The 24,767-nt window shown below is 41.1% G+C and overlaps 1 protein-coding gene across 3 annotated transcripts in view; it reads right to left on the bottom strand.

Annotated features, from left to right (window-relative positions):
• The window catches only part of PDIA5 (protein disulfide isomerase family A member 5), a 140,374-nt gene extending 121,702 nt beyond the window's left edge, over positions 1-18,672 (bottom strand). For 2 of the 3 annotated variants that reach the window (XM_081925165.1, XM_081925167.1), the window contains exon 1: positions 18,541-18,672. In XM_081925165.1, the coding sequence (XP_081781291.1) occupies positions 18,541-18,612 (72 nt within the window). In that variant the 5' untranslated portion in view covers positions 18,613-18,672. Of the gene's footprint in view, positions 1-5,428; positions 5,566-18,540 lie in introns of those variants that run through there. The other variant, XM_081925166.1, reaches the window with a different exon arrangement.
• Positions 18,673-24,767: the final 6,095 nt, after the last annotated feature.

The following is a 24,767-nucleotide window of genomic DNA, read 5'->3' as shown; positions in this document are numbered from 1 at the left end:
AAAATAGTGCCACTATCAATGCTAAGTCATTTTGATGGAAGTGCTGAAGGTAGCGACCACAGATAATCAACTTCAAATTGCATATCATGTTACACTGAGTGACATAACAGAACCCCACCTGTACATTTTTGTACATGCTTCAATGGATGTCACATGCAACAAAGCACCAGAGCCTAAGACAGATTCTTAAAAGTGAGCAACAGAAGTATCCCCAAACCAAGCACATTTAATTTAAATCTTCACACAAATAACTACCTACAGCTCTGCCATTGTAGGCTGACCTAAAGCCATTTCTCCCCAAATCAAGATAGAGAAGGACAGAGAACACACTAGGATTTGATGGCATGCTTTTCTGTCCTTTTGCTCATCATGCAAACTACTCCTGACCTTGTGCAATAATTGCTTCCTTTCCCATCACAAACGCTCCCTTCCATTGCTATTTACATTCTGAGCTGCAATCACCTTGATCACTCAACCATCAGTAACAAATGTCTCCCGAGACATAAAGCGATTAGTAGAACAATCCCCAGTTTTTGTTCATGATTAATAGCTAACACTGTCTGAGAATTCTCCAGACAAAATCACCCATGGAGAAACGGGAGTAGTGCCACGACCCCCGCCCTAGGAGATGCATACATTGAAAGTAAGGATGGAACTTCTAAATATGGCGTTCTAAAATTCTATTCTAAAATCTCCTCATTAAGGCAAAAATTATTACATTTTAGACAGTTTTATTCCACCATTCATCTGACTTAGGGTGACCATGTGTTATCCTCACTGCTAGGTAGAAACTTTTTCTACTATCTATTCTGGAAACCCTCCAAACCATGGTTTATTAGAGCAGGCATGTCCAACCAGTCGAGCACAATCTACTGGTTGATCTACCCGGAAAAAAGTAAAGCTCCACAACTTTGGCTTTCCAAAAAAGACTCAACAATTTATAGTGGAGGTAGATTGCAGTCTCTTGTAAATTGGACATGCCTAGTTTAGAGGATTGAAAATGAGCCATATATTCACTCTGCCTTCACATCCATTGCTTCTCTCTCAGCTTTCCACTACAGTTTGAAGTGGGTTTCTGATTTTAAGTTTACAAGCATTAACCACACTTGGCTTATTTGGACATCAAAGCAAGCTATGTTCAGTGCTGAACCAAAAACTGAGAGGCAAGCCTCACACAAGAGGAGAATATTCAAGCACAATTTACAGTCCTACACACTATAGCTTGGATAACTGCTTGGCTAATAATATTTTGCTACTTACACCCTGCACATCTGACTGGGTTGGCCCAGCCACTCTAAGCAGCTTCCAACGGAATATAAAAAACACAGTGAAACATCAAACATTAAAAACTTTCCCATACAGGGCTGCCTTCAGATGTCTTCAGAAAGTTGTATAATTGCTTATCTCTTTGACATCTGATGGGAAGGTGTTCCACTCACTGGCCCAGTATCACTCAGTGTGTTTCATAGCTGAATGAAACTCCTCAGTCCAAAACCCTAATCCTAAGTACTACTATGACCTCACTAGTGAATGTTTTGCTAAGAGACATCCCTCCACGGAGTGGAACAGTAGCTCCTGAGGGCACCCACTGAAAGGTGAGATGACTGCCATCATCCCCTACCACGGACCATTGCAGCTGGGGCTGATGGCAACCGCAGTCCAACAGCAACTGTAGGGCCACACAGACATCACTAATGTAGAGAGCTGACAAGTATTTATTGAATACTAATGGTAAAACATGAATGTGGATGAAATGAAAGAGACTGAGAACAAACGAAGAAACTCAAAGCATGCAGAAGTCCTGCTCCTAACCATGGAAAGTTCTGAAACACACCATGAAGGCCAACTTAGCTACCACCTTTTTATAGGAAGGCGGAGAGTCTCAGGATTCTCTTTAACCGAGACATCCAGATTCTGTGTTGTCTATTGTGATCAAAAGGCATATACATTTTGAGACGCCATGTCTACCAGGTATGTTACATCAAACAGCACACTTCAAATAAGAATCTCAGCTTTTTATCTAGCAAAGATGATGTCTAGCTTTGATATAACTCAGTTCTTGCTAAGTTTCACTGTAGAACTCTCTGTAAGTCAAAATCTCTTAGTACTGGGGAGCAAAAAGCCCTCCCTAAAAAAGCCCATTCCTTTATTGGGTCTCATCTCAAGGCAGTTCACTTCATTATTAAAGCACACAATACAAAATCACAATTAAAAAACGTCAATTCTAAAATGGAAACAATCTCGTGCAAACATGGAGCCAAGCTTAGCAGCACTAAATCTGATTGGAAAATCCTGTTGGAACAAAAATGCATATTTGTCTAAAGTCAACCAAGGATGGGTATGTGGGAAAGCCACAACTTGGACTGCTACAGAAAATATTATGGGTCAACGTTTGACGAAAAAGAAGTTTTAGGTTGGTAAAGAACAATAAATTAGGAGTCATTTACCCTGCTCATGCTGGTTGCCATTATACTAAACGAACCAGTTAAGTTATTGGCTTCTTGTTTTCTGTGAGGCACCCTTGCATGGTCTGCCAACGATTAAAGATACAAATACCTTGTCAAAAGCCTCCATGTTCCTGACAAAGGCTACTTATCTCATTCTGGTCTTAGAAACATTAGCAAAAGAAAAAGCTATCCAGAGCATACATGCCATATGCTTCTCAGTGATTTCTAAGTTGTCCCAGGGGTCATGGAATGGTTGCTAAGCAACTGCCCTTGTGGTCCCTTGTAGCTCTATCCTTACCATTCTGTCAGGGTTATGAAAAGAGCCTCTCGGATGGTTGCATCCAATGCTCTGCAACTCCACTCATGCAACAAGGCTCTTCTCCTCCACCATCATGCTCCCAAAATCTGCTCCCAAGATCGCCCAACTTTCTGGAGGGTGTACAGAGGACTACTACAAGGTTGAGGAGGAAAGAGTTATGTTCTGCAAGTCTCTAGTGCTAGTAAAACAGGAAAATTGGGTACTGTCCTGAAATTTCATGACTACATAGTATATGTTAGAAGTAACAGAGAAGCATATGGCATCTATGTTCTAAAGAGGCTAATCCCCCTCTCCTACTGCCAGAATAAGACTGTAGTTCCTGACAGAAAAAAAGACATTTGATAGGGTTCCCAAGGCATCTTTCAGTGGTAGCAAGCTGGGCAACAAGAGGCCAGACACTGATAATACATGGCATAACAACAATCACTTCATTCAGATGTTACACCAAACCATAGTTTTATTTTTATGACTGAACCTGTATCAGATCACAAACCATGACTTGTGAGAAACTGGCAAACAAAGACACCAAACCACAGTTTGAAACTGGTTTGCAAACCATAAGCGAGCTGACTGTGGCTTGCTTTTTTTGTCTAAATTGACAAACCAGTGATAGTCATTGCTGTGAACCAAAAGGCTGCTGCTCACTTCATAAGAAGTGAACTTATGAAGCCACATGCTTAGCAACTGGAAAGCAAAACTACAAAAGTAGCTCTAACCATGGCTTGTCTTTCCTGTATTTTGGAGGTCAAATGACAGTGTGGATCCTTAGCTATGGTTAGTATAAACTATGTTTTTGGCACAATATCTGAATGAATCCAGTTTCTAGTGGCCAGTTGAGTTGATGGTGTACAGAAGCAGTAAGTCTAAGAGCTGTTTACTGCACTATAAAGTAACATATATGAAGTACAATTTACTTTACTTTACACACACACACACACACACACACACACACACACAAAGCACCATGAATGCTAGCAAATAATTGATGCTGCAAATTATGTGAGAAGGGTACCTTTTTTCCTGATGCTTTGCTGGCAGAGGTGTGGGGACAAAGGTTCTTCTAAAACAGGCTTGGCCAAACTTGGCCCTCCAGCTGTTTTGGGACTACAACTCCCATCATCCCTAGCTAACAGGACCATTGGTCAGGGATGTTGGGAGTTGTAGTCCCAAAACATCTGGAGGGCCAAGTTTGATCATGCCTGTTCTTAAACATATGTGGTGGACCTGCACCCAGGTCCACATTTTGGCTATTGGAAAAATATCTAAAATTACTAACCAACCAACCAAACAACCAACCAAAAAGGGCCCTAGAAGTAGCTCTGATAAGCTTGTTTATGGGTGAGGACGCAGAACTGCTAAATAAAAATATGATAGGATACCTTTTGGTTGTGATACAAACAACCGTTGCTAACTTCTGGAATGACCTAAAGGGGTCTACTTTGGTCCTGGTATAGTACCAAATAGCTGTAATTGAAAAACTTACATAAAAGTTACAGGCAGAGCTAGAAGGAAAAACACAAAGGTGCATTACTGGCTGTATTACTTCTTATTACTTTTACAAATAAATATGAAAATGGGAAGGTTCCTAAGGAGTTCGCTACTTTATGGAATTTGTAAACCCCAGTTTAGACAGGCCCCATTCCTGGATAATTTTAAGCAGGCCTTAAAAACTCACTTCCATATTCTGGCCTAGTAATTTGGCCTCAGATGTAGGCCAATATTGTGGGTTGGGGTCTGGTGGCGGTACTTGCTGTATTATGCTGGATGATTTGGGGGCTTGCTGATTTTAACAATGTTGATTAATTATACTATATTGCAATGATTATAGTGTTTTAAATGTTTTACTGTATTTTCCTATTCTATTTTGACTGTCAGACTGTAAACCACCATAGGAAGTATTACTGAAAGGCGGCAAATGAGTGTATTAAATAAATAATGTGTGCAATGTGGAGGACAAACAGCAAAGATATTCTATTTAAAGTGGCATTTCCAGTAGTCACCCATTTGTAATATAAGGATAATGCAACTACAGGGCCACTGAGTCACTGAATAGAGCTTACCCATGAATACACAGTAGTTAAATGCTGAAAGGCGTTTTTTTTTGGGGGGGGTGTTTAGGAAACATGTCTAACCATAGTATCTGTTGCTACAAGTTCTTTCAAGGCTCTGGGTAGCCAATTAATTATGCTGCATATTGCCAATTTTAAAATGCTTAGTGAAGGAAAGCCAGCACAACTATTTACTAATTAACAAATTATTGTAATATGGTCAATTACCTGCGCTGACTAAATTTTCCTTCTCTCTACGTATGCGGAATTCAATTCCACATCAAACTCAACACAATATTATTTCATTAGCACTCTGGTTAATATTTGTTCCAGATACCATTTGTAAAAAGAATATATTTGTATAATTTTAACAATTAGGGACAGTCAGAGGGAAAAAAGAGAGCGCGTATGCCACATTATTATGTTAGAAATTAGTTTCCATGGAAGCCTAGAGCTACTCGGTGAACATATTAACACACTAATGGGAGTCAGTGATGGGAACAAATTACCCCTAATAATACTTAGCACATATACAGGAAGCAATGTCTTCAAATGCAGCACCAATAATAACTAATTAACCCATATAACTCCCCTTCCAGGTTGATCAGAATTACCAATATTTAACAGGAAGAGTAATGAGCAGCCAAGCTAGCCACAAAAGCCAACTGGTTGTCATCTTGAGGCAGATTCATAATGGAGTGTTATCATGCAGTGGCCTATGCTGACTGTTGGGAAGGTTACAGCCACAACTACAGCTAATCCTCAACCTGACTAACTAAAATGTATCTCCATAACTGGTCTTTTTTCAAAATCCAGCACTGAAGAGCATAGAAGTAGCTGGTAGAATCTGATAAGGGGGCACAGATGTATCCTGGAAGCACAGAGTTCCACTTCCAGGTTTCACAGCATGAAAATTGGTACCCAGTTAAAAGAATGTGAGATTTCAAGCAATGTCCTGCATGGTTTGTCTAAATAACACACACACACACACACACACACACACACACACACAAACACCCTACTGTGGCCAATGCCAGTGGTTGGAGCTTGTGTACTTGTGCTTCTGTTGTTCTAGAGTGAACAGGCTGCTATGTAGCTGATCCATGTTTCCATCCAGGAGCAGAATAGCCTGGCAGCAACAGAAGTTCCAAGTCCATAGGAGACCAGAAGCTCTGGGGCAAAAATTAAAGCTACAAATCTATAAACATCTATCTAGATGTCCCACTGACTTCAGCGGTACTTCCAAGTAGACATGTATAGGATTGTACTGTAAGAGCCCAATAGTAGCAGCTTCTCCAAGCAGGCCAGAGGCAGATATACCTGGCAACAAAAATCCACAACACTTAGACAAGTTTCTCTAAGTCCCCACACATTTTTCCTCAAGACACTCCAGCAGTTCTTGGGAGTCAAAGATGTATGCGTGCATAGCTTTATTCAAGCCCCAAAGAACAGCTTATATTCCTGAAAGGAGGGGATCTGTAGGCCAAGAAGCAGTGGGAGGATATTATAGAGACACAAAATATAACGTGTCAAGGGCTGTGCCAGACAAGAGTAGCAGATGCAGTGCACGCAGCACTGAATGTTCTGTTGCCTGTACTTCAACATGCACCAGTGATGTACCAACCACGGTGGTCAGACACGGAACTAATATGTTACAACCAAGATGAGATTTCCACAAATAAGACCCCCAAACACATTTCTTGTGGCAAGAGCTTTTGCAGTGCTCTCATTTATGAAAAGTCTTGGCTTGCAGGCTTCTCAATCAAATCAGGAGCCTTGTGGCACCTTAAATGTTAACCATTCATTGTGGTGCCTCAGGAATTTGTAAGATCTATGAAGCCGTATCTTTAGTTGGCAGACAGCATAACAGGGCTTGAAGACCTTGACACAAGGGGGACCTTTTGTGTTATTTCTAAACCCAGTTAAAAGGTATATAAGATACCAATGACTGTACCCAGTAGCGATAATTACTGCTAATACAATATTCCTAGGGCTGCTTGCTAATTTAACACATTGGGAGAGAAATACCTGCTCTTAATTAAGTTCTAAATTAATAGAATCAAACTTGCCAATATATTCTAGTTCAATCATTTCAGGCTGAAGTCTCCCCAACAGGCAGAAGTCAAGAAATTGGAGAAAACACGCAATGTCATAAAACTAAAAACAGCTTTAGGAACAGCACTGCAATATTCTTTGTTTTGCTGGTGCATTTCAAGCAAGATGTTTCTACTTTGCTGCACTGATTTTAATAGCAGATAGGGCTTGTTGAACATTACCAATTTGCACTTATCTACACCGTGCTTCTCATCTCTGAAAAATGGATTAAACTGGTATGTCAACAGAAAGTCCTTCTAATTCAACAAAAATATCAGTCACAGTAAACACTTTTTATTGTTATTTTTTGATCTTGACACTGTATTATTAGCACTGTTGCTTATGGTTCTTCAAGAGTCTTCATCATCACAATAATGATAGTCACTGCAAGAGAACTACAGGACTCAATGCATTTAACACCAGGGGCAAGGAAGTGGGTGACAAGCACCTGAACACCCAATAAGACAGTGCCACTGAAATTATGCAGCCTGTGATACTGACTGCTATAGAGGCCCAGTCCAGATTAAAAAAAAAGGAAACAAATTTTTTTTTTATTTCTTACACGAAGAATGCATGATAGAGACTGTCATTCAACTGAAAATGTTAACTTGGGCATCTGACTTTTCATTGACGGATTGCTTGATTAAATTTAAATGCACTTACAAAATGCGAAGCCAACAAAGGTATTCTTGATTAATCATGAATGAAGATGACACTTCCGTGATAAAACTTGCAAGACAAGTTACCACTTTGTGTTGAAAGGCCAACTTAATGAATTCCTTGTTCGTCAAATTGGGAACATGAAACGCTCTTGCATTAAAACATCAGTGGCAAAAGGGCTTCCAAGACAAAAACAAACAACTTCAGGGCAGAACCAAGTACTGCAAAGGATCCTGATTTAAAGGAAATATTGACATTGATTTCAGCTGAGAACTGTCAGCCTCAGTTGCTTCTGCCACCTGAAAAGCGAACTCTCTGCTTAGTTTTGTATATAAATGGAAAGAAAAGGGCTCTTGGGGTTAAGTCTCTTATGAACAACAGGTATACGTTGTAAAGAAAGAAGGAAAAGAGTAATGATAATCCTTTGAAAAACCATCTGAGGTGGAAATGGGAAGAGTGTCCTTATGAATACTACTGGCACTGAGGGAATCACCATGTAGTTACAGCTGCAAACTTTCATCTATTCAGTTGGCATGATCAACCAACCAAAGTAAGGCTTCCCTCCCACATCAATTAATTCAGGGAGCCGAGTACATCACTGAGGAAAACACACATACACACACACCTCTGCACAGACTCCTAACTTTGAAGCAGCAGCTAAAACAGGCACACAAATGAGTCCTCAGAAGTCACTAGCTCACCTGCCAACATACCACAGTACTTTATTGTTTATTTGCAGAACCAGTTCTCTGCCTTTGGACAGGTGGCCTCATGGGGGCTTCCAAAACAAATACAAATAAGAGGATCAACATATCAAATTAAAACTATGAAAGAATGAGAAAGGCAACACACACAAAAACAGCAATTTGGGTGGGTGCTAAAACTAGGAGAAGGATCCAATAAAAGCCTGTGAAAACTGGGTGGGCTTTGCCTAGCACCTAAATGTGCGCAATGGAGATGCCAAGCAAGCACAAGAAAATTCAAGAATTTGGGAGCCACCACAGAAAAGGTCATCTCTCATGTAGCCAGCTGCCAAACACTTTGAAACAAACTGGAAGCCACATGTAGATCAGTCAGGTTGTTATTTGCCAGCCTGAATTAGAAATGATCATTGTTTTTAATTGTTAGTTTATTAGGGTTTATTAAAATCTTCACATTTTTACAATCATATTCATTGCTCACTTATGCCACCTTTTCATAGTTAAACCATGCTCAAGGTGGCTTACACCATGAAGATTTATATAATTTCAAAAATATAACAAAAGTAGTCCTAAGCAATAAATAAATAATCAGGAATTATGCAATAAAATTAAACAATCCCCATATAAGTCATGATACGGTCTATCATCAACCATACAAAAAATTAAATACCAAGTAACAGCAGAAATAAAGCACCTCCAAAATGAAAACTTGACACCCCCCAAAAAACCCTAAACAATACTGCACCTCTAGGCACCCTGAGCAGCAGGCATGGGTGTAGCCGTGGGGGCAGCTACCCCCTCCAGATCAAGTAAAACAATAGAAATACTTAACTAACTGACCAATCACATCGGTTCTGCCCCTCTAACAAAGTCCTCCCCACCCCCCAACAAAACTCCTGGCTGCACCCATGGCAGCAAGAACTGCAGGACTCACAGCAAAGATGGCCTCTAGCTTCTCCATCAGCCTTAGTTTTTGTAGCTGGAGTCAGTCAGGGCCCTGTCCTCACAGGCCAGGTGGAAAAAGGCTAGCAAGGCAGGAAATGATTCTTGCAGGACTGACAGCAGTGACATAGTTCTGTCTCCCCCTCCCCACCAAGACTCTACCATTTGTGATCCCATTATTCAGTGAACTGAAATGCTCATTGTTTTCTGTAAATAAAGTCAGGTTAGATTAATTTGCAGCTCCTGTGCCCTTGAGAATGCAGTCCTATACTCATGACCCAGGGAGTAAACCCCGCTGACCTCAACAGCACTTGCTTCTGAGTAAATATAAATAGAATTGAACTATGATAATTGTACTGTTAGAATGAATTTGTAAATCATCAAAGGAGTGGGACCCTCACGTTTCTGAAATCTAACCTGCATCTACCAACAACTTCCATACCATCTTAGTCAAGTGTTTCACAATCTCCAAAATAAAAATTCTAACACTGCATCACACATCCATGATGCAACAGTTAGACAATATCAAAATACTATGGAGAACTCTGGCTTACAGTTGAAAAATGAACTCATCTGCTCCTATCACTGGATGCACCATAACATCCCTTGCTGGTTATGTAACTTTCCACATAGCATTCTCTACTAGCTTTCAAAGCATGAAGGAATCTTTTAAGGTGAAATCCACCTCTGTGATCGTACACAAAGCCAATAACCATTTCTGACATTTTAGATAATGTTGAGAGCTATTGTTGACAATATTCATTCTCCTTAAGCAGTTAGCTTATTTCACTGCCTGTCTGCTCTTAGATACTCTTCAGGATGCATAACCTAAATCTTTCCTTTATCCAGATTCCTTTATCCCTGACACACCTGGGTTCAAATTCTAATTAAGTAAGAAATTTGCTTTGTGCCTTGAGCTTGTTACTACTTTACAGCCACTGTGGCTTTATTAGAAAATGTGATTTAGGGTGCTATCCTATATACACTTACCTGAGAATCGCCTTCACTGAACTCAGTGAAGCATACTTCCAAGAAGGCATGCACAGAATTGCACTGTACAAGTGACCTACTTCGTAGGCAAGCACACCACTTTACAAATTACAGAGAATAACTATGGTAACAGCACAGTTTTCCCTACACTTTTAACTCACAGGATCTATTAATGGAATTCTGTTTTTCTTCCTTACTTCTTAGTCTGGGGATGAGGAACTGTAGTCTTCCAGGTGTTGTTTGACTCCAAATCCCAGCAGCCCCCAGACAGCATAGTCAACAGTCAGTAATTTTAGTTCAACCAAGTATAGAGGGCCACAAGGTTCCCATTCTTCTCTTGCCCCATTAACCTAGGCATTCTAGTTAGTCTGCCTCAGCTCCTGACCATTATTACCTTAAACCCACAACTGGAAAAGGTGGTGATCAACACAAAATAAAGACAGTCTGACAGTCATCTGACAGTCACTGCTATGACAACCATACATACAAATCAAAGTTATTATTCACTTTCACACTCATGATGTCCACCTCCTGATGAAAAATGTGTTCTCCAGCTTATGGCCACACTCAGCTAAATACAGTCTGACTTTTACTGAAAGCCAGAAAACTAAGTCTTCCATTTATTACAGCAGGAAAAGGGAAATCTCTAAATTAAATCACAACTTTCTGGTTGCATCAAGGTAACCCATGAAAGGTTTATAAAGAAATCTACAATAAAATATTTTAATTGTACTATTATCACAATTTGTCAAAACCCTTTATTAGTTTACCCAGTCATTAGTGTTGAAAGCTTGCTTGATACTTTTAACAGATATACATTGACTAATATAATGGTTTTTAGCCCACATTTTAAACCAGACCATTCTTGTAAAGGGGTTATTAAGGTGGAAGGCATTGTTGTAAACTGTGTTCACTTCTCAGTTTCCCGTATTTCCCCGTGTATAAGACGATATTTCCCCCCAAATTTTTGAAGTTAAAAATTGGGGGTCATCTTATAGATGGAATGCTGCAATTAAATATATAAATAAATACATGCCGCCATCCATATTCTTTCCCCACAGCTTCCCCTCACTATTGGCCTCACAACGAACCCTGGTCTGGTACTCCCCCCCCAGCAGCCCCCACTCCGGACATTGTCCCTTCTACCCGGTTCCCTCAGCCTCCCCCTGGCTACCCAGACCCCCCATTCCCCAACACACTCACTCATGCAGCTCTGACAGTCGCAGCTCCTTGATCAGCGTTCGCATCTGCCGCCACTCGTGGAGTAAACAGGGTACATACCATAAATACTGATTCAAAAGTGCAACACAGAGGCAGGAGAGCAGGAGCTGCAGCTACAGTGGAGTTACACTGAGCTGACAGGAGCAGCTGCCATTACACAGCTTGCCTCACTGTTTGATGTTTAAATATACAGTACTAAATATACTGGTGTTTTGAATATTTAATAAAATATCATAGTTGTTCTGTTTGGTGTTTAAAATATTTATTTCTTAATTTGGGGCTCAGAAAATAGAGGTCGACTTATACATGGGGGTGTCTTATACACGGAAAAATACAGTAGTATATTTTAATGTTGTCCTAACCATGGTCGCTTTGTACTTTTTTACTTAATGGGAAAGTGGTCATTAGATATTCTCCCTATATCTTCTGTATGAAGAGGCTACCATACAAGCTCTAAGTCAGTCACTCAAGAAGACTGGCACTGCCACTGGAATCCGTCTGTAGCCAATGATATCTACTTGCATGTTTCACGTTCAAAATGTAACACTTCTTTTAAAATAGTTGTGATAGTTTACAGAACTTTAGGTTCTTCCAGGCCAGAACCTGCCGCTCTATCATTCACTTTGTTTTTCAGCTTTGAGTCTCAGGAGTCAACTTCCTTCCTAGCACTCAGTCGGCTTTCCAAAAGTGTGTTCATAGTTCTGAGATTCAGTGGGTAAGTTCACATGACCATTTCAAGATGGCAGCTGAAATGTTTGAAGACATTACCTATGGCTGCTCCAGCAAATCTCAAAACATGTCAACATCACAATCACTACTTGAAAAATCACAGAAACATACACAAGGAGGCAAGCAATTTATCACCTTGCAGAACATGTCAAAGTTTGGGGAAACACTCTCCCCACACACCCAGCAATTGTAATAGCTTCATTACATCAGCCATCACCTCAAATGGCTGTATGAATTCACTCAAATAGAAAAATAAGGAAATTGTGGGCACAGGAATACCATCACTCCTCTTGGCATTTAAAGAGAAGCAAACATCAACTTCTTACCTCTTTTGCATTGTGCCATGCCATTTTTTCCTTCTTGTCTGTACTACTCAGCTGCTTTTATTTCTTCAGCGAGGGAAGTTTGGTTGCCTGTGTATCCTTGTGAAGTTTCTGTACTTTGCTTCTGTGTTTATCTTTGGTGAGTGGCCTGTAGGGTTCAGGGGAAAACTCTACTATCTCCCCTCACTTTGAGAGACAAAGCAACTACGTCAGAGGAATCTAATAAGAGCACAGCAGAACCACAAGAGAACACCCTCAGTTCCTTTACAGATGTTCTGCCAAATCAGGGGCTCAAGAAGCAAGACAACAAGTTGCTGTTCAATTGGTGAGGTGGGAGATTATCATCACTGAGGGAGGAAGGGAGTCTGCTGGAAGAATGGATGCAAGCAAGCTATGACATTAAACTAAAGTTGAAAGGTTCTTCAGGTGTCATTTTAGCTAACTCTTATGTACTGGAAGGATGTCAGTAGATATAAACCATCCTGACATACACACAGACTCATGTTCCAGGATTCCAGATTCTACTTTCCTTGGAACCATTCCACTCCTCAGTTTATTTTCTACTGAGATACTTCAAGAACTTAAAACTAAAATCTGCTGTGCTGCAACCAGGACTTACTGTGTTTTGTCATCCTCAGAGAGAGGTTAAAAAAACCTTTGAATAAACATTTCAAAACAAAGCTTCCCCCCCCCCGCTGAAAAATTCATAACTGTCAAGTTCTACTTCAAGTACATTCTGTTTTTGAAGAAGAAAGCCAAGAATAAGAAGGCTGCAGTTTAGTGTCTTCTTCTTTTTAAAGCATTTTATATGCTACATCGGACAAATAGCCGAAAGCTTAATTGGCAGAAGGTGTCCTCCAGCATAAAACAACTTCAAGGCCTGACTCCAAGCAGGAGAACACACAATAATTATGGAAGTGACTGAGCACTAAGGCTCCTCAAAGTCAGATTCTAAGCTTTTGGGTTAAATATTTTTTCCTGTAGAAGTAGCAGTCATATTCAGAGTTCAATTAGCTTCTCCAACTACATGATCTCAAGCCAAGAACACAGTAGGATAATGCCCTTTTAGTGAGACTATATGCAAGCACTCAACGCATATTTCCACATGGTGAAAACAAAAGACCAACAAAAGCAAGAAGCAATAAAGGGGGAAAGAATCCTGTGCATAAATAACATGCTACTTTAAACTAAAGCTGCAATCCTAAGCAAATTGGAAAGCAAACTCCATGGCCTGGTTCACATGACATGTTAAGCCAAGCCTTGGCTTAGCAAGACTGCGCAAGCCTTGGAATAACCTAGCCATTATGTTTTTGCACCTGTAACCCAGGTTCCAGGAGCCATGTGGCAAATATCCCAGTTTCTAACACTGCTTCCAATGTTACAATTCTATGATCTTAACTACATTGCTTGACTGTAGCTTGCCCTTATAAGTCACTTGTGCCAGTATGCAAGGAGAAAGACACACAGTGGAAATGGAAATGGTATTAACCATAGACTAAGGCAGAGTTGTTTAAACTGTGGTCACCAACCTGGTGCCCGAAGATCTCCATGTAATAGCAACTGGACCCGCGCCAGTAGCAAAACACACCTGAGGAATTTCGAACACTCGCTACAATGTCCTCCCTAGGAGCTTGAACACTTGTGTGGCATAGCTTAGCTAGGAGGGTCTAAGTAGCCATACAGACAGGACTGTACTATAAGTCACTCAATGCTTGTCTAGCTGCAGATCACCCACTTGAGCACATGGCAATAAGTGATAGTCTTCCCCACCCATGCCACAATTTTTTGTTGGACAAGAAGAGGAGAGAACAATTGTTCCAGATCATTTCCTAAATTGCCAGTTGTAATCCTCAGAACCTGCAAGAATTTGGAGTAGGGAGGGGGAAAGGCTTGAATATACTTAATATTGCACTCATTGTGCAATCCTGTAAATGAAAAGTTACAAATACATACACATATTTGAGGATTTTTTTATAGCAACAATTTAATTTGTTTTACTGCCTTGCAAACAGGACCTGCACCACTGTACAATATGCAGCAAGAGTATCAAATATGTATTAAATTATAAAAAGCTAAATCTGTTACAAAATGATGCCAATACAGGTATATAAATTCAAAACAGTACAATTCAGAAGTAGCATTTAATTGTATACATTGTTGGAGCGAAATTGGCTGAACAAACCTAAGCTCAGCATAAGAGTAGCAAAGGAAATCAGGGGCTAGACAAAGAAGATAGAGAATAATAAGGATAATCTGCAATAGCATTGTGTAATTTAACCTTATCATGTAATATTCACCTCATTTCAGAAAGGGCAAGACTGCAATAAAAGGGTTCTGAGAAGAGCGACAGGACTTGCATGTCTGAGAACAGATCTTGAACAATCCTAAAAACAAAAGGCCACAGTGGGAATTTTGCACATGGAAAAGGTAGAAGATGTTCCCTTTCAAGAAGAGAGATCAGTAGCAAATATTAATATTGGGATAGGGTATTGATTCCTGGTTCAGAGTACAGGAGAATCTTTTTAACAAAAACTGCAGAACCTGGCAGGCATTGAAACATACAGGATGAAAGAACAGCATGGAGGACTGTAAAATAGCCATTACAGAAGACTATCTGAGATGATAGTGGACGCCCTATGTCGAAAAACAGCACCATTCCATCATGCATCAAGTAGCTCCACTTTCGCCAACCTTTTTATAAAAAAAAACCTCTGCCAGAATTTGATGGAAGGAACTGAAAGTCCAGATAAATCCAACTCCTATCCTACATAGTAATAGGATCCAACCCATCAATCACCCCCCACCCCAAAATACCAAACTGACCCATATCCAGAAGCATTTCACAAGTTGGAAACTGGAGGAACAAACTTACATCATTCTGACTCTTTCAAGAAGGCTTAACCCACCTTCTCTCAAAACCAAACTATACTAGTACTATATTCTACAAGCAAAAGTGAATCTTTTCTTGGGGGGGGGCGACTCCAGTTGGGTAACAAAATGTTCAGATCTATGTAGTTATGTTTTTATAAGGAAAAATAAACCTTTATTTTATTATTAGTTCTGCCACCATACAAATAGGGCAACCTGTCTACACTTGGGAGATCTAGAACAGGAAAATCAGTTCCCACATGCAATAGGAAAAGGAGAGTCGGGAAGCAGTAGAATCCAGGTCCAGGAGGCACATCAAACTGTGATACTAAAAGAAGGTGGGAAGTAAATACCAACCACTTGGAAATGATTAAACAAAATCCTTTCTCAATTAAGACTTTCTGCAAAGCTCTGGAAGCTGACTGGAAGAGTGTGTACTCTTAGCAGGAAACCAAAATTCATATAACACTTCCTGTTGGACATATGCACATTTGTGTTAAGTTAACCTAATAAAGTAACATTGCAAGGAATAACCACAGGCTCTTTCTTTGCCCAAAAGTTTCAGTCTTTCTCTGTTGAAATTAATTTAGCATTATCCCAAACAGCAGATGAGATAGTAAAGCTGTATATAGACTGTGCCACTTCAGAATAGACACTCTTCCCTACACATACATACATACATACATACATACACAGTTTGAGCCTTCTCCCCAAATTTCTAGTTTTCTATCTACAGGACTCCTATTAAGGGACCCTTCCATCATGAAATCCCCCACCTGTGTGCGAGGGCATTGTTGCTTGAGTTTTTGTTTTTCCTTCAAGGCCAATAAAAGTGTGTCAGAAGCAAGAGGTCAGTGAAAACCAACCACCCAACTCTTTTTCCATGAATGGCACAGCATTTGTGTCCATCACACCAAGACAGTTGAGTGGGGGTTGCAAATAAGGATTGGTGGGGAAGGGAGCAGGGGGAAATGGCAACACAACCACAATTATACATTTTGTTTGTTGTAGGCAAATTAATGCACTGCTATAATGTCACTCTGTTTCAGAAGTCCACATCTGACTGACTTGAGCAGGTTTAAGAAAATTAAGAACTTACCTAGGTTATGATTATTTGTCAGGGGAAAGAAGAAAGTCTAATTTCACAGGGTAAATGAAAAGAAGTATTTATGCAAGCATTCATGTTAAACAACCTTCTGACTTATTCATGTTAAGCCTCTTTAAAGAATCAATTAAGAGTTGTAAAAGCTTTTTTCCCACCACAGAAAAAAGCTCCACTTTAGCAGCTAGTGTTATTAAACCATTTGTGGTACTGCATCCATTTAAATTATACCATACCTAGATATTTCTGAATGTGCTATCATAAAGCTTTCCCACTCAATGCCCAAAACTTCAAGGTTTCCTCTCTCTTTTTTCTCTCGGCACATTCAAGGAGAACTCATATTGTGCAAAGTGTACCTATGCATACAGAGATCTGAGAATTCTCAAGCTCATGATTTTAATGCCACCCAGTCATATCCATATAATCATCCTCTATAAGGAATCCAAGTTACATTTCACAATGAATGGATGAAGTCTGAGTTTAAACCATTTACTGCAAAACCTAAAATAATCTGGTATGTCAGACTAATGTGGATAGCCCAAACCATGTCTTCCAAGCACTAAAAATGGAAATGATTTATTATTGACAACAGACAGTTCAGATTCTTCTCTGGGATAACAGTAGGCATTTGAGAGTTGAGAGGAGCCATAAGGGAAGTCTGCAAAATTCCAGTGGAAATGGAAAAACACTTTTTAAAAAATGTTTCTGTTTTGAAACGGTGGTAGGAAAAACACAAGAGAATTAAGGGAAGTGGAAAGCAAACAATGATAAGTGCATTGCACTACAAGCAAGGTCACAGGAATTTGAGCACCCATGTGAGCCTTAAGTGTCAACCCTCCATCCTTCCTCAACCCACCTCTGAAAAGGAAATATTTATACGTTACTGAGCTATATATACACACATCTCTCAAGTCATCTTATCTCCTAACTCTGTGACTTTCATTCTTTTCACAAAAATGAAGGCTGCAATCCTAAACACAATGACTAGGGAATGAGTCCCAATTTACTCAGCAAGACACACTTCAGAATAGCCACACCTAGAATTGCAAGATGTATAAGGTAGCAACCCAGCCTGTATGCACTTGGGAGAGAGTCCCAGTGGGGTTTATCCTTTGAGTAAACATGCAGAGGACCTGTCTGTGCTCATTTCACTCTTGAACCCATTTTCTGAGAGCAGGTTGTTCAGCAAACAGTATTTAGGCTGCTGTCCTTCCCTTGGGAGCAAGTCTCCCTGAACTCAACGGACTTGCTTCGGAGTAGAATAGGATTACACAGTTACATTCTATTTACCCCTGAAATATTGAACTACAGAAGAAGTCTTGTTTCACCACGGCACATTCAGTTCGTTGCTTTTATTTCTATTTAAAAAAGAAAAGGGGAAAGGAAATAGGTCGATTGATATTCTGCACAAAAATTTAGTCCAGAGCTAACCACTCTCCCTCCTCACAGAGTAGGGGAATGACTTACACCTACCTACTGTAGAATCTCGAGAGACAGAGAGAGAAATAGTAACAGTGCTGCTCTACAGGACATATTGTATAATCATCCCAGAAACAGCAATGTAAAACATGCAGCCGGAGAACCTGAGCTCGGAACTGATAAAGGACCCGAGCGTTAAGTGGCAGTGGAGGCATAAATCAGCCGGCAACTAGCCTGCCTTGGAGCAGCCGGGTTTCCTCCAACTCACCAACAACCGGCCACGGGGTTCTCGCAAGCGTGGCAGGCAGGAAAGGAAAGGAAAGCAGCGCGAGCCTTTGCAAGCAGCGGCTCCTCTCGTGAGGTATTTGCACACACACATACATACACAAACCCCGCCTGCCCGCCCGCCCGCTTTCCAAAGGCCGAAGAAGTTTTAACTTCTGCCACCTAAGCAATGTGAGCCTGCCGCTTTCACTTTGACAGGCGAGCTGTGTGCAAACACACAAGCACACACGGAGCCCGGCGCCTCCAGAATCACCAGTTCTCACCACCACCAGCAGAACCAGTGTACCAGCCCAAGTGCCCCGGACAGCTCGCCCCCGCCCTCCGCCGCCCCGCGCGTCCTTCACGAAACGCCCCTCGGCAGCAGAAGCCGCTTCCCAGCAACAGCCACTTACCAAGAGGGCCAGCAGCAACATCCTCCCTGCGAAGCACTTCGTCCTCCCAAAGCTGCGCCCCGCCAGACCCATCACCGACTGCCGCTCGCGCTGGCAGAACGAGGAGCTGCTGGCTCTGGCGGCTGCTGCTGCTGCTGCCACGTCTGGCTAGGCATGCGCAATCCACAGGGAAAATCCTGCTACACGGGAGCGGAGCGCGGAGCGGCCGAGGTGCATGCTGGGAAGCGTAGTCTCTCCGGCGGCTCAGGTCGTTGGGTAACGGGCGAGGAAACAGGTGGGAAGAAGTATCGGATTAACACGTCTGCTGCAGGGTGTAGTTTAATCCGAATTGGCATAGGAAGGGGGGCGCGCGGCGGGCGTCCTCCGTGGGGTAGCAGTAGATGCTTCCTCTGCAGAGACTAAGAGCCTGAGGTCTGAGCAGAGCAATCGCTGCTTCAAATCTCATTTTGACTCGTAATCGTTTCAAAATAACCGGGGTGAGAAAAGCAGAGGGGGAATGTAGATGCTTGGTTAAGATTTTGTTAACATACCTGGAAGGGGGCAGGGCTTTTCTTCATGTTTTGTAAATAAACACTGGGGGTGGGCATGCAAACTGCTTGTTGGTTTAATATGTCTATGGACATATCTTGGCTTATCATTTATATTTATTTTTTCTAGAAACTCTTCCAGTCTTGAACATTACAAAAACGAAAACAGCAGCAGTTTCTTGGTAATTTATACTGAAATCCTGGCCATGTGTACTCAGCAGTAAATCCTTTTTAATTCAATTAAGCTTATTCCCTGGTAAATGGAGTTTAGGACTGCATCCATTATTTTGTGTAAACATTACTGGTTTAAAACACAGCTAGATTGTTCTTTTCCTCAAGTCGGGCTGAAGGTAGTTTGTGGGGAAAGTGCATCGAAATGCAGTATTTCATAAGGAATAATAATAATACTCTGGGCGGCTCCCAACAGAATATTAAAAACCTGATAAGGAAAACAACAGGACAGATATGGATTGTGGCAAACGTCATGTGTACACTGCTTCCCAAGCCACTGTTGGGAGCACACTGGGTGCAGAGTAAACAAGGGTGTGTACCCAGCCTTCATTTCCCAGTGTTACAGTTAGACCAGCCTACCTGACTGGCACATGTACAGCTTCAAGAACCCCACTATAAAATCGCAGGCACCTTGCAGTTTTATTTTGAAAAGCATCTCTGTCGCACACATGGTGCCTCTCACATCTCCATAAAAGAGCTTCTAAGCCCCACAGAACAAGCAGCCTCTCACAGAATCCTATACAACAAGGCACCCCACTGCTCCATGGCAGTAAAAACAAAAAAACACCCAAGTGCCAGACGCTATCAAACACCTCAAAATGCTTCTAGGATAGCCATGCCTAGGATGGATATTCCCTGCAATATCATAGTTCTGTAAAACATTACCTTCTACATATATCCCATTGCACAAATACCCCTAAAATGGCAGAAGCACTTTACAACCTGCCTTATAGCATGCCATTAAATTGAGTACAGTCTCTTCTAATTGGCAACAACTCTCTTACGAGGTCTCAAGCACACAGTCTTTTTTAGCCTTGCTACCTCAAGTCCTTGAACAAGTAGCTCCAGCTATTGAATCTGGGAACTTATACATATCAGCCCCAGCTAGCATGACCAATGGTCAGGGATGATGGAAGCAATAGCAAAATCTTGAAGGTACCAAGTTAGCTACCCTGTATGCCAGGAATAGAGAACCTGTGACCTTCCAAATGTTGGACTCCAACTCCCATCTGCCCCTGCCAGTGTGGCCAACGGACAGGGATGGTGGGAGCGAGAGTTAGGGTTGCCACCCGTCCCTAGAAATATGTGACTGTCCTTTTTGGGGAGAAAAGTGTCCCCTGCCCTGTTTGGACAGGATGCCTTTTTTCATGTATTCAAGCTCATTCTCATCCTCAAAACGGTGAGAGCAGAGGGTGGGTCTGGTTTGAGGTGGAGAGGGAGAGCCTGAGCAGTTGTTTGTATGGGGAGGGTGGGTCTATGAGATGGAGAATGAGAGCAAGAGTTATTGTGGGATGGTGAGCAGAGAATGGGGTGGGGCGAGGAGGAGGAGTTTGAGAGAGGGTTTTTGTGCGGGCAGAGGGTAAGTCCTGGAGAAAGAGGGGTGTTACATGGATCTGGTCTGTCCATCCACCCAGTGGAGAGCAGAGGGGATTGGGAAGGAGTTCCACCTGCCTCTGTGCATAAACTCAGAGGGCGAGTGCTTTTGTTGTTGTTTTCATTGAATAAACCACTGTAACCCCCACGTGCCATTGTAATGGATTGCTTTGAAGTCATTTCAGCATCCAGTGAAGTAATTTTTAGCCCCTCAATCCCTCCCCCCGCCCTGTCCTGTCCTGTATTTTGCCCGACCTGTTCTTTATTTTGCCCAACCAATGGTGGCAACCCTAGCTGGAGTCCAAAGGTCACATGTTTCCCAAACTTGCCATATACACATATAAAATGAAAGAGATTGTGAGAATGTGCTTTGGCTGCTCTGTTAATGACAGGGGAACAATGTTAGGCATCCCAGATCCATAGTCCAGATACAGGCACAGGAATGTTCTGATTTGCAGGTACTTAAAAACTAGGGCTGCCATATGTCTGGATTTTCCCAGACATTACCAGGATTTCAAAGGCGGAAGTGACATCTGGGTGGCGGTTTTTCCTGGATCTTTGGCAAATAGACCAAAAAAGCATAGGTTTTTTGTGTTTTAATAAAAAGACAGCTCAACAACTTTTGGGTTTTCCTTTAGAAGCTCAACAATTTTGTTGGTTTCCTAAAAAACTCAACATCATCTGGGGTGTCCCGGTTTTTACCTTTTGAAATATGGCAACCCTAAAACAGGCTTAACTAGCACCTCATCAGGGAAATTTAGGAGAGTTAGCTGTATTCAGCTAAGTCATACTCGGACATTACAATAACTTAGGACTATTGATCTCATTGGGTGTACTCCAAGTATGACTGGATGCAACCCAGAATGTTCAGCCCAACAGAAGTGTGTTGAAATGGGAAAAGGCAACAATCAAGCTCCCCAATTTTGTACATAGAATCACTAAGAAAATTTGAGTTGTGTAATGCAAAATACAGAAATGAGTAAATATAGAACCAAGGAAAACTTCTAGATAGTCATTATTAGTACATTCACTATGCACCCACTTTTAAAAGACATTATTTTGATTGCTAGCCCACCCAAAAATGAGGGTTAGGGACCAGTTGCAATTCTTCAAAGTAAAAGCATATAAATTATTCAAATAAAAACACAAGCCACACAAATAAGGTTTTAAAGAAATAATATTAGTGCCTGAGAGCCTAAGGGCAGGAGTTCTGCAGCATTCGGCAGCCATCAAGGATTTGTGTCTATATAACTTGGCATAATTGACATACTAGAAACACATCCATGAAATGTTAATAGGGTGCTTTCATTTGTTCAGACACCCAGATTAACACATTTACTTAGAATGAAGTTCCACCAATTTAAATACAACTTTATTTTCAAGTATGACTGCTGGCCTAGGTTTCTTACTCAGAACTAGGCACAACTGAATTCAGGGGGTTTACTTATGAAGAAACATTGTTAGGATCATATTGTTAAGATGCTTAAGAATGCACCTTAAGATCCTGCATTATGCATGTTAAGTCACACACAAGCTCCACTAAATTCTAAGGGATTTAACTCCCAAATAAACATGCTTCAGATTGCTTCAATATTGCGGTATGAAACAGGGAAATACTTGTGCTATTGGGTTCCACCATTAGCAGCTTTCTTGATTAAAAACTATATGGCAGCAAGGCGATTGTGCTTTTAATGCTATTAGTGATGTCTCACCAACCTGGTATACATTTCCACTGTAGCTCACAGTGTCAAATACATAGTCCAACATAATCATAGCTTTTTGCCATTTTTTCTAGTCCTTGGGCAGGCTTGGAGAAGGAAGATACCCTCAGTACAACTTGTGTTAGTTCTGCTGGCGTGTGATTTCAGCCTTGATTATGTATTGGGAACTCTTCAAAACTTCAAGTAAACAAATGAAGCACAGCCTGTCCAGAATCAATTTGTGTAACCTTCATTTTGATCATTATATTTGAATGATCATCTCATCCCAGATAACTAATTGGTACACTTCCCAAATCATAGGCATGCAGAGAGCAAGTTCTGTCTGGCATGGCCAGTAAGCCTTGCTAGGAATACTAATGCCTAGGTAAGTAATTGAGTGTATAATGTAATTGGTCACTGCATAATCAGGAAATTTCTTAACCTACAGCCAAACAGTGTGTGAAATAAGGGTAGGGAACTTGCAGACATAGAGATGTTGCTGGTTGGAGTCCAACTCCCAATGGTCAGGGATGGTGGGAGATGCAGTCCAACCACATCTGGGTGATCACAGGTTCTGTACTCCTGTTGCAATGTGTCAACAGTATAAATTTGTTAACCTGTCAGTGTAATACCCTTTAGCTCTTATGAAAGTGAAAAAAGTGAAGCCATTACGAGTAATACTATTGATACATGGCCCTTTGGTTACATGCTATGTTTACTTGACTTGTATATGTTTATTGTCTCAAATCACTAAATATTTTCTTTTTGTTAATGCATGCAAATGTGGTGAAGCAACAACACTGCTAGCACATTTGCAAAGCTAAGCAGGGTCTGGTATGGTTTCAAATTGGATGGGGAAACGTGTTGAGATTCCAGCATTGCAGGGGGTTGGACGAGATGATCCTTGGGGATCCCTTCCAACTCTAGAGTTTTATGATTCTATGAAATCAAGCCTACCTTGTGTGACATTATAAAGGCCAGTTCAAACATTACCATCTGCACTCACAAACTGCTTTCTATGCTCACATGAAAGACTTCCAGCCATTTTTGTATTACAGTACTAAGCTCATTGTTCATATAAGCATCATACAATGTGCGCTAAGAAAGCACACAGACTTTAACATTTTGAAATCTTTGAGACCATGGTATAGCAGAGGTCTATAGACTCTCCACTGACATGTTATGCCCACCTCACAACTATAGATGCTGGCAAGTATAAAAAGTGGTGCAACATCTGAATCAGCCCCTGCCCCCAAACTAGGTATAATTCAGTGTGATCCTTAGAAATATTGGTTACCTGAGCATAAAAACTGCATGCAACCTCAACTGTACTGGTAGAAAACTGTCCATAATTCTTGCTGGAAGAGAAGAGGAAGCAGATAATAACTGCTTTTAATTCTCACTCACACATACACGTGTAATTAAAAATAATACACCTCTCCACCGCTCAATATATAATATTGGAAATGCAAGTAGAGAAATTCCTTGCTATCTACATAAGTGACTCCTTTTACACAAACCAAAAAAATAAAATAGATTCACCTGGTAACTCCCAGACACTTTTAAACAGATTTCCATTTGTATTATACAGACACAATTATCCCAGCCTGTGTGCACTCTTCTGGTTTCCCATGGATTTCTGAACCTTCAATGATTATCATAACTTCTCTTTGATTCCTTTGTGCCAAAAAATGCTTACATCTTCAGATGCTCTATAGCACAGTCGCTGCTCTTAAAGAATGCAAAAGCAACCTCAGTATGAAAAATTTGCCAAGCTAGGTTGGCAAGACGGCTTTTATCAGACCAGAAAGCAGAAATGCTCCCTGCAATAGCAAAAAGAGAGAGGGGGGAGAGAGCATCTTTCAACACAAGAGTGGCTTACTTTACACGGCAATTCAAGGAGACTGCATCTGCAACAGGGAACAAAATCACATCATGTTTTGACAATTTCCAGCTGTAATAGCACCTAGCTTTTACACAGTCATTTCCAGCCAGAGGCTTCAAAAACTATTCAGATAGGATATAATTGTCTTTATAATACTTGTGCAGGTTGGAAAGTGGACCAACGACAGCAATTCACACAAACTACGCAGCAAGTCAATAGATAAGGCAGCTTCATTGAATTACAGCCCTGGATCAATCTGTACTAACATGTTGCCTTTATTTTTGATGTCTTGCTTTGGTTGTTTCCTCTCATAATCACTTAGTTTGTTTTGTGTGCTTCCATTATTCTACTTTGCCTTTGTTCTCGTATGCGAAGTCTGTTATTGTCGAAGTTCCCTTCCCTGTTTTGTCAGTTTTCTATGGATTTCAAACCCAGTCTTAGGTTTGGCACAGTCTTTCACAACAAACTAGAAAAATGCCCTCCAAATGGTTGGCATCTGTATGGAAATAT

Source organism: Podarcis melisellensis (genome assembly GCF_964234715.1).
Source record: "Podarcis melisellensis genome assembly, chromosome: 1".
NCBI lineage: Eukaryota > Metazoa > Chordata > Lepidosauria > Squamata > Lacertidae > Podarcis > Podarcis melisellensis.
Note: the sequence above shows the minus strand (reverse complement) of the source record. Positions and strands in the feature narration are given on the sequence as shown.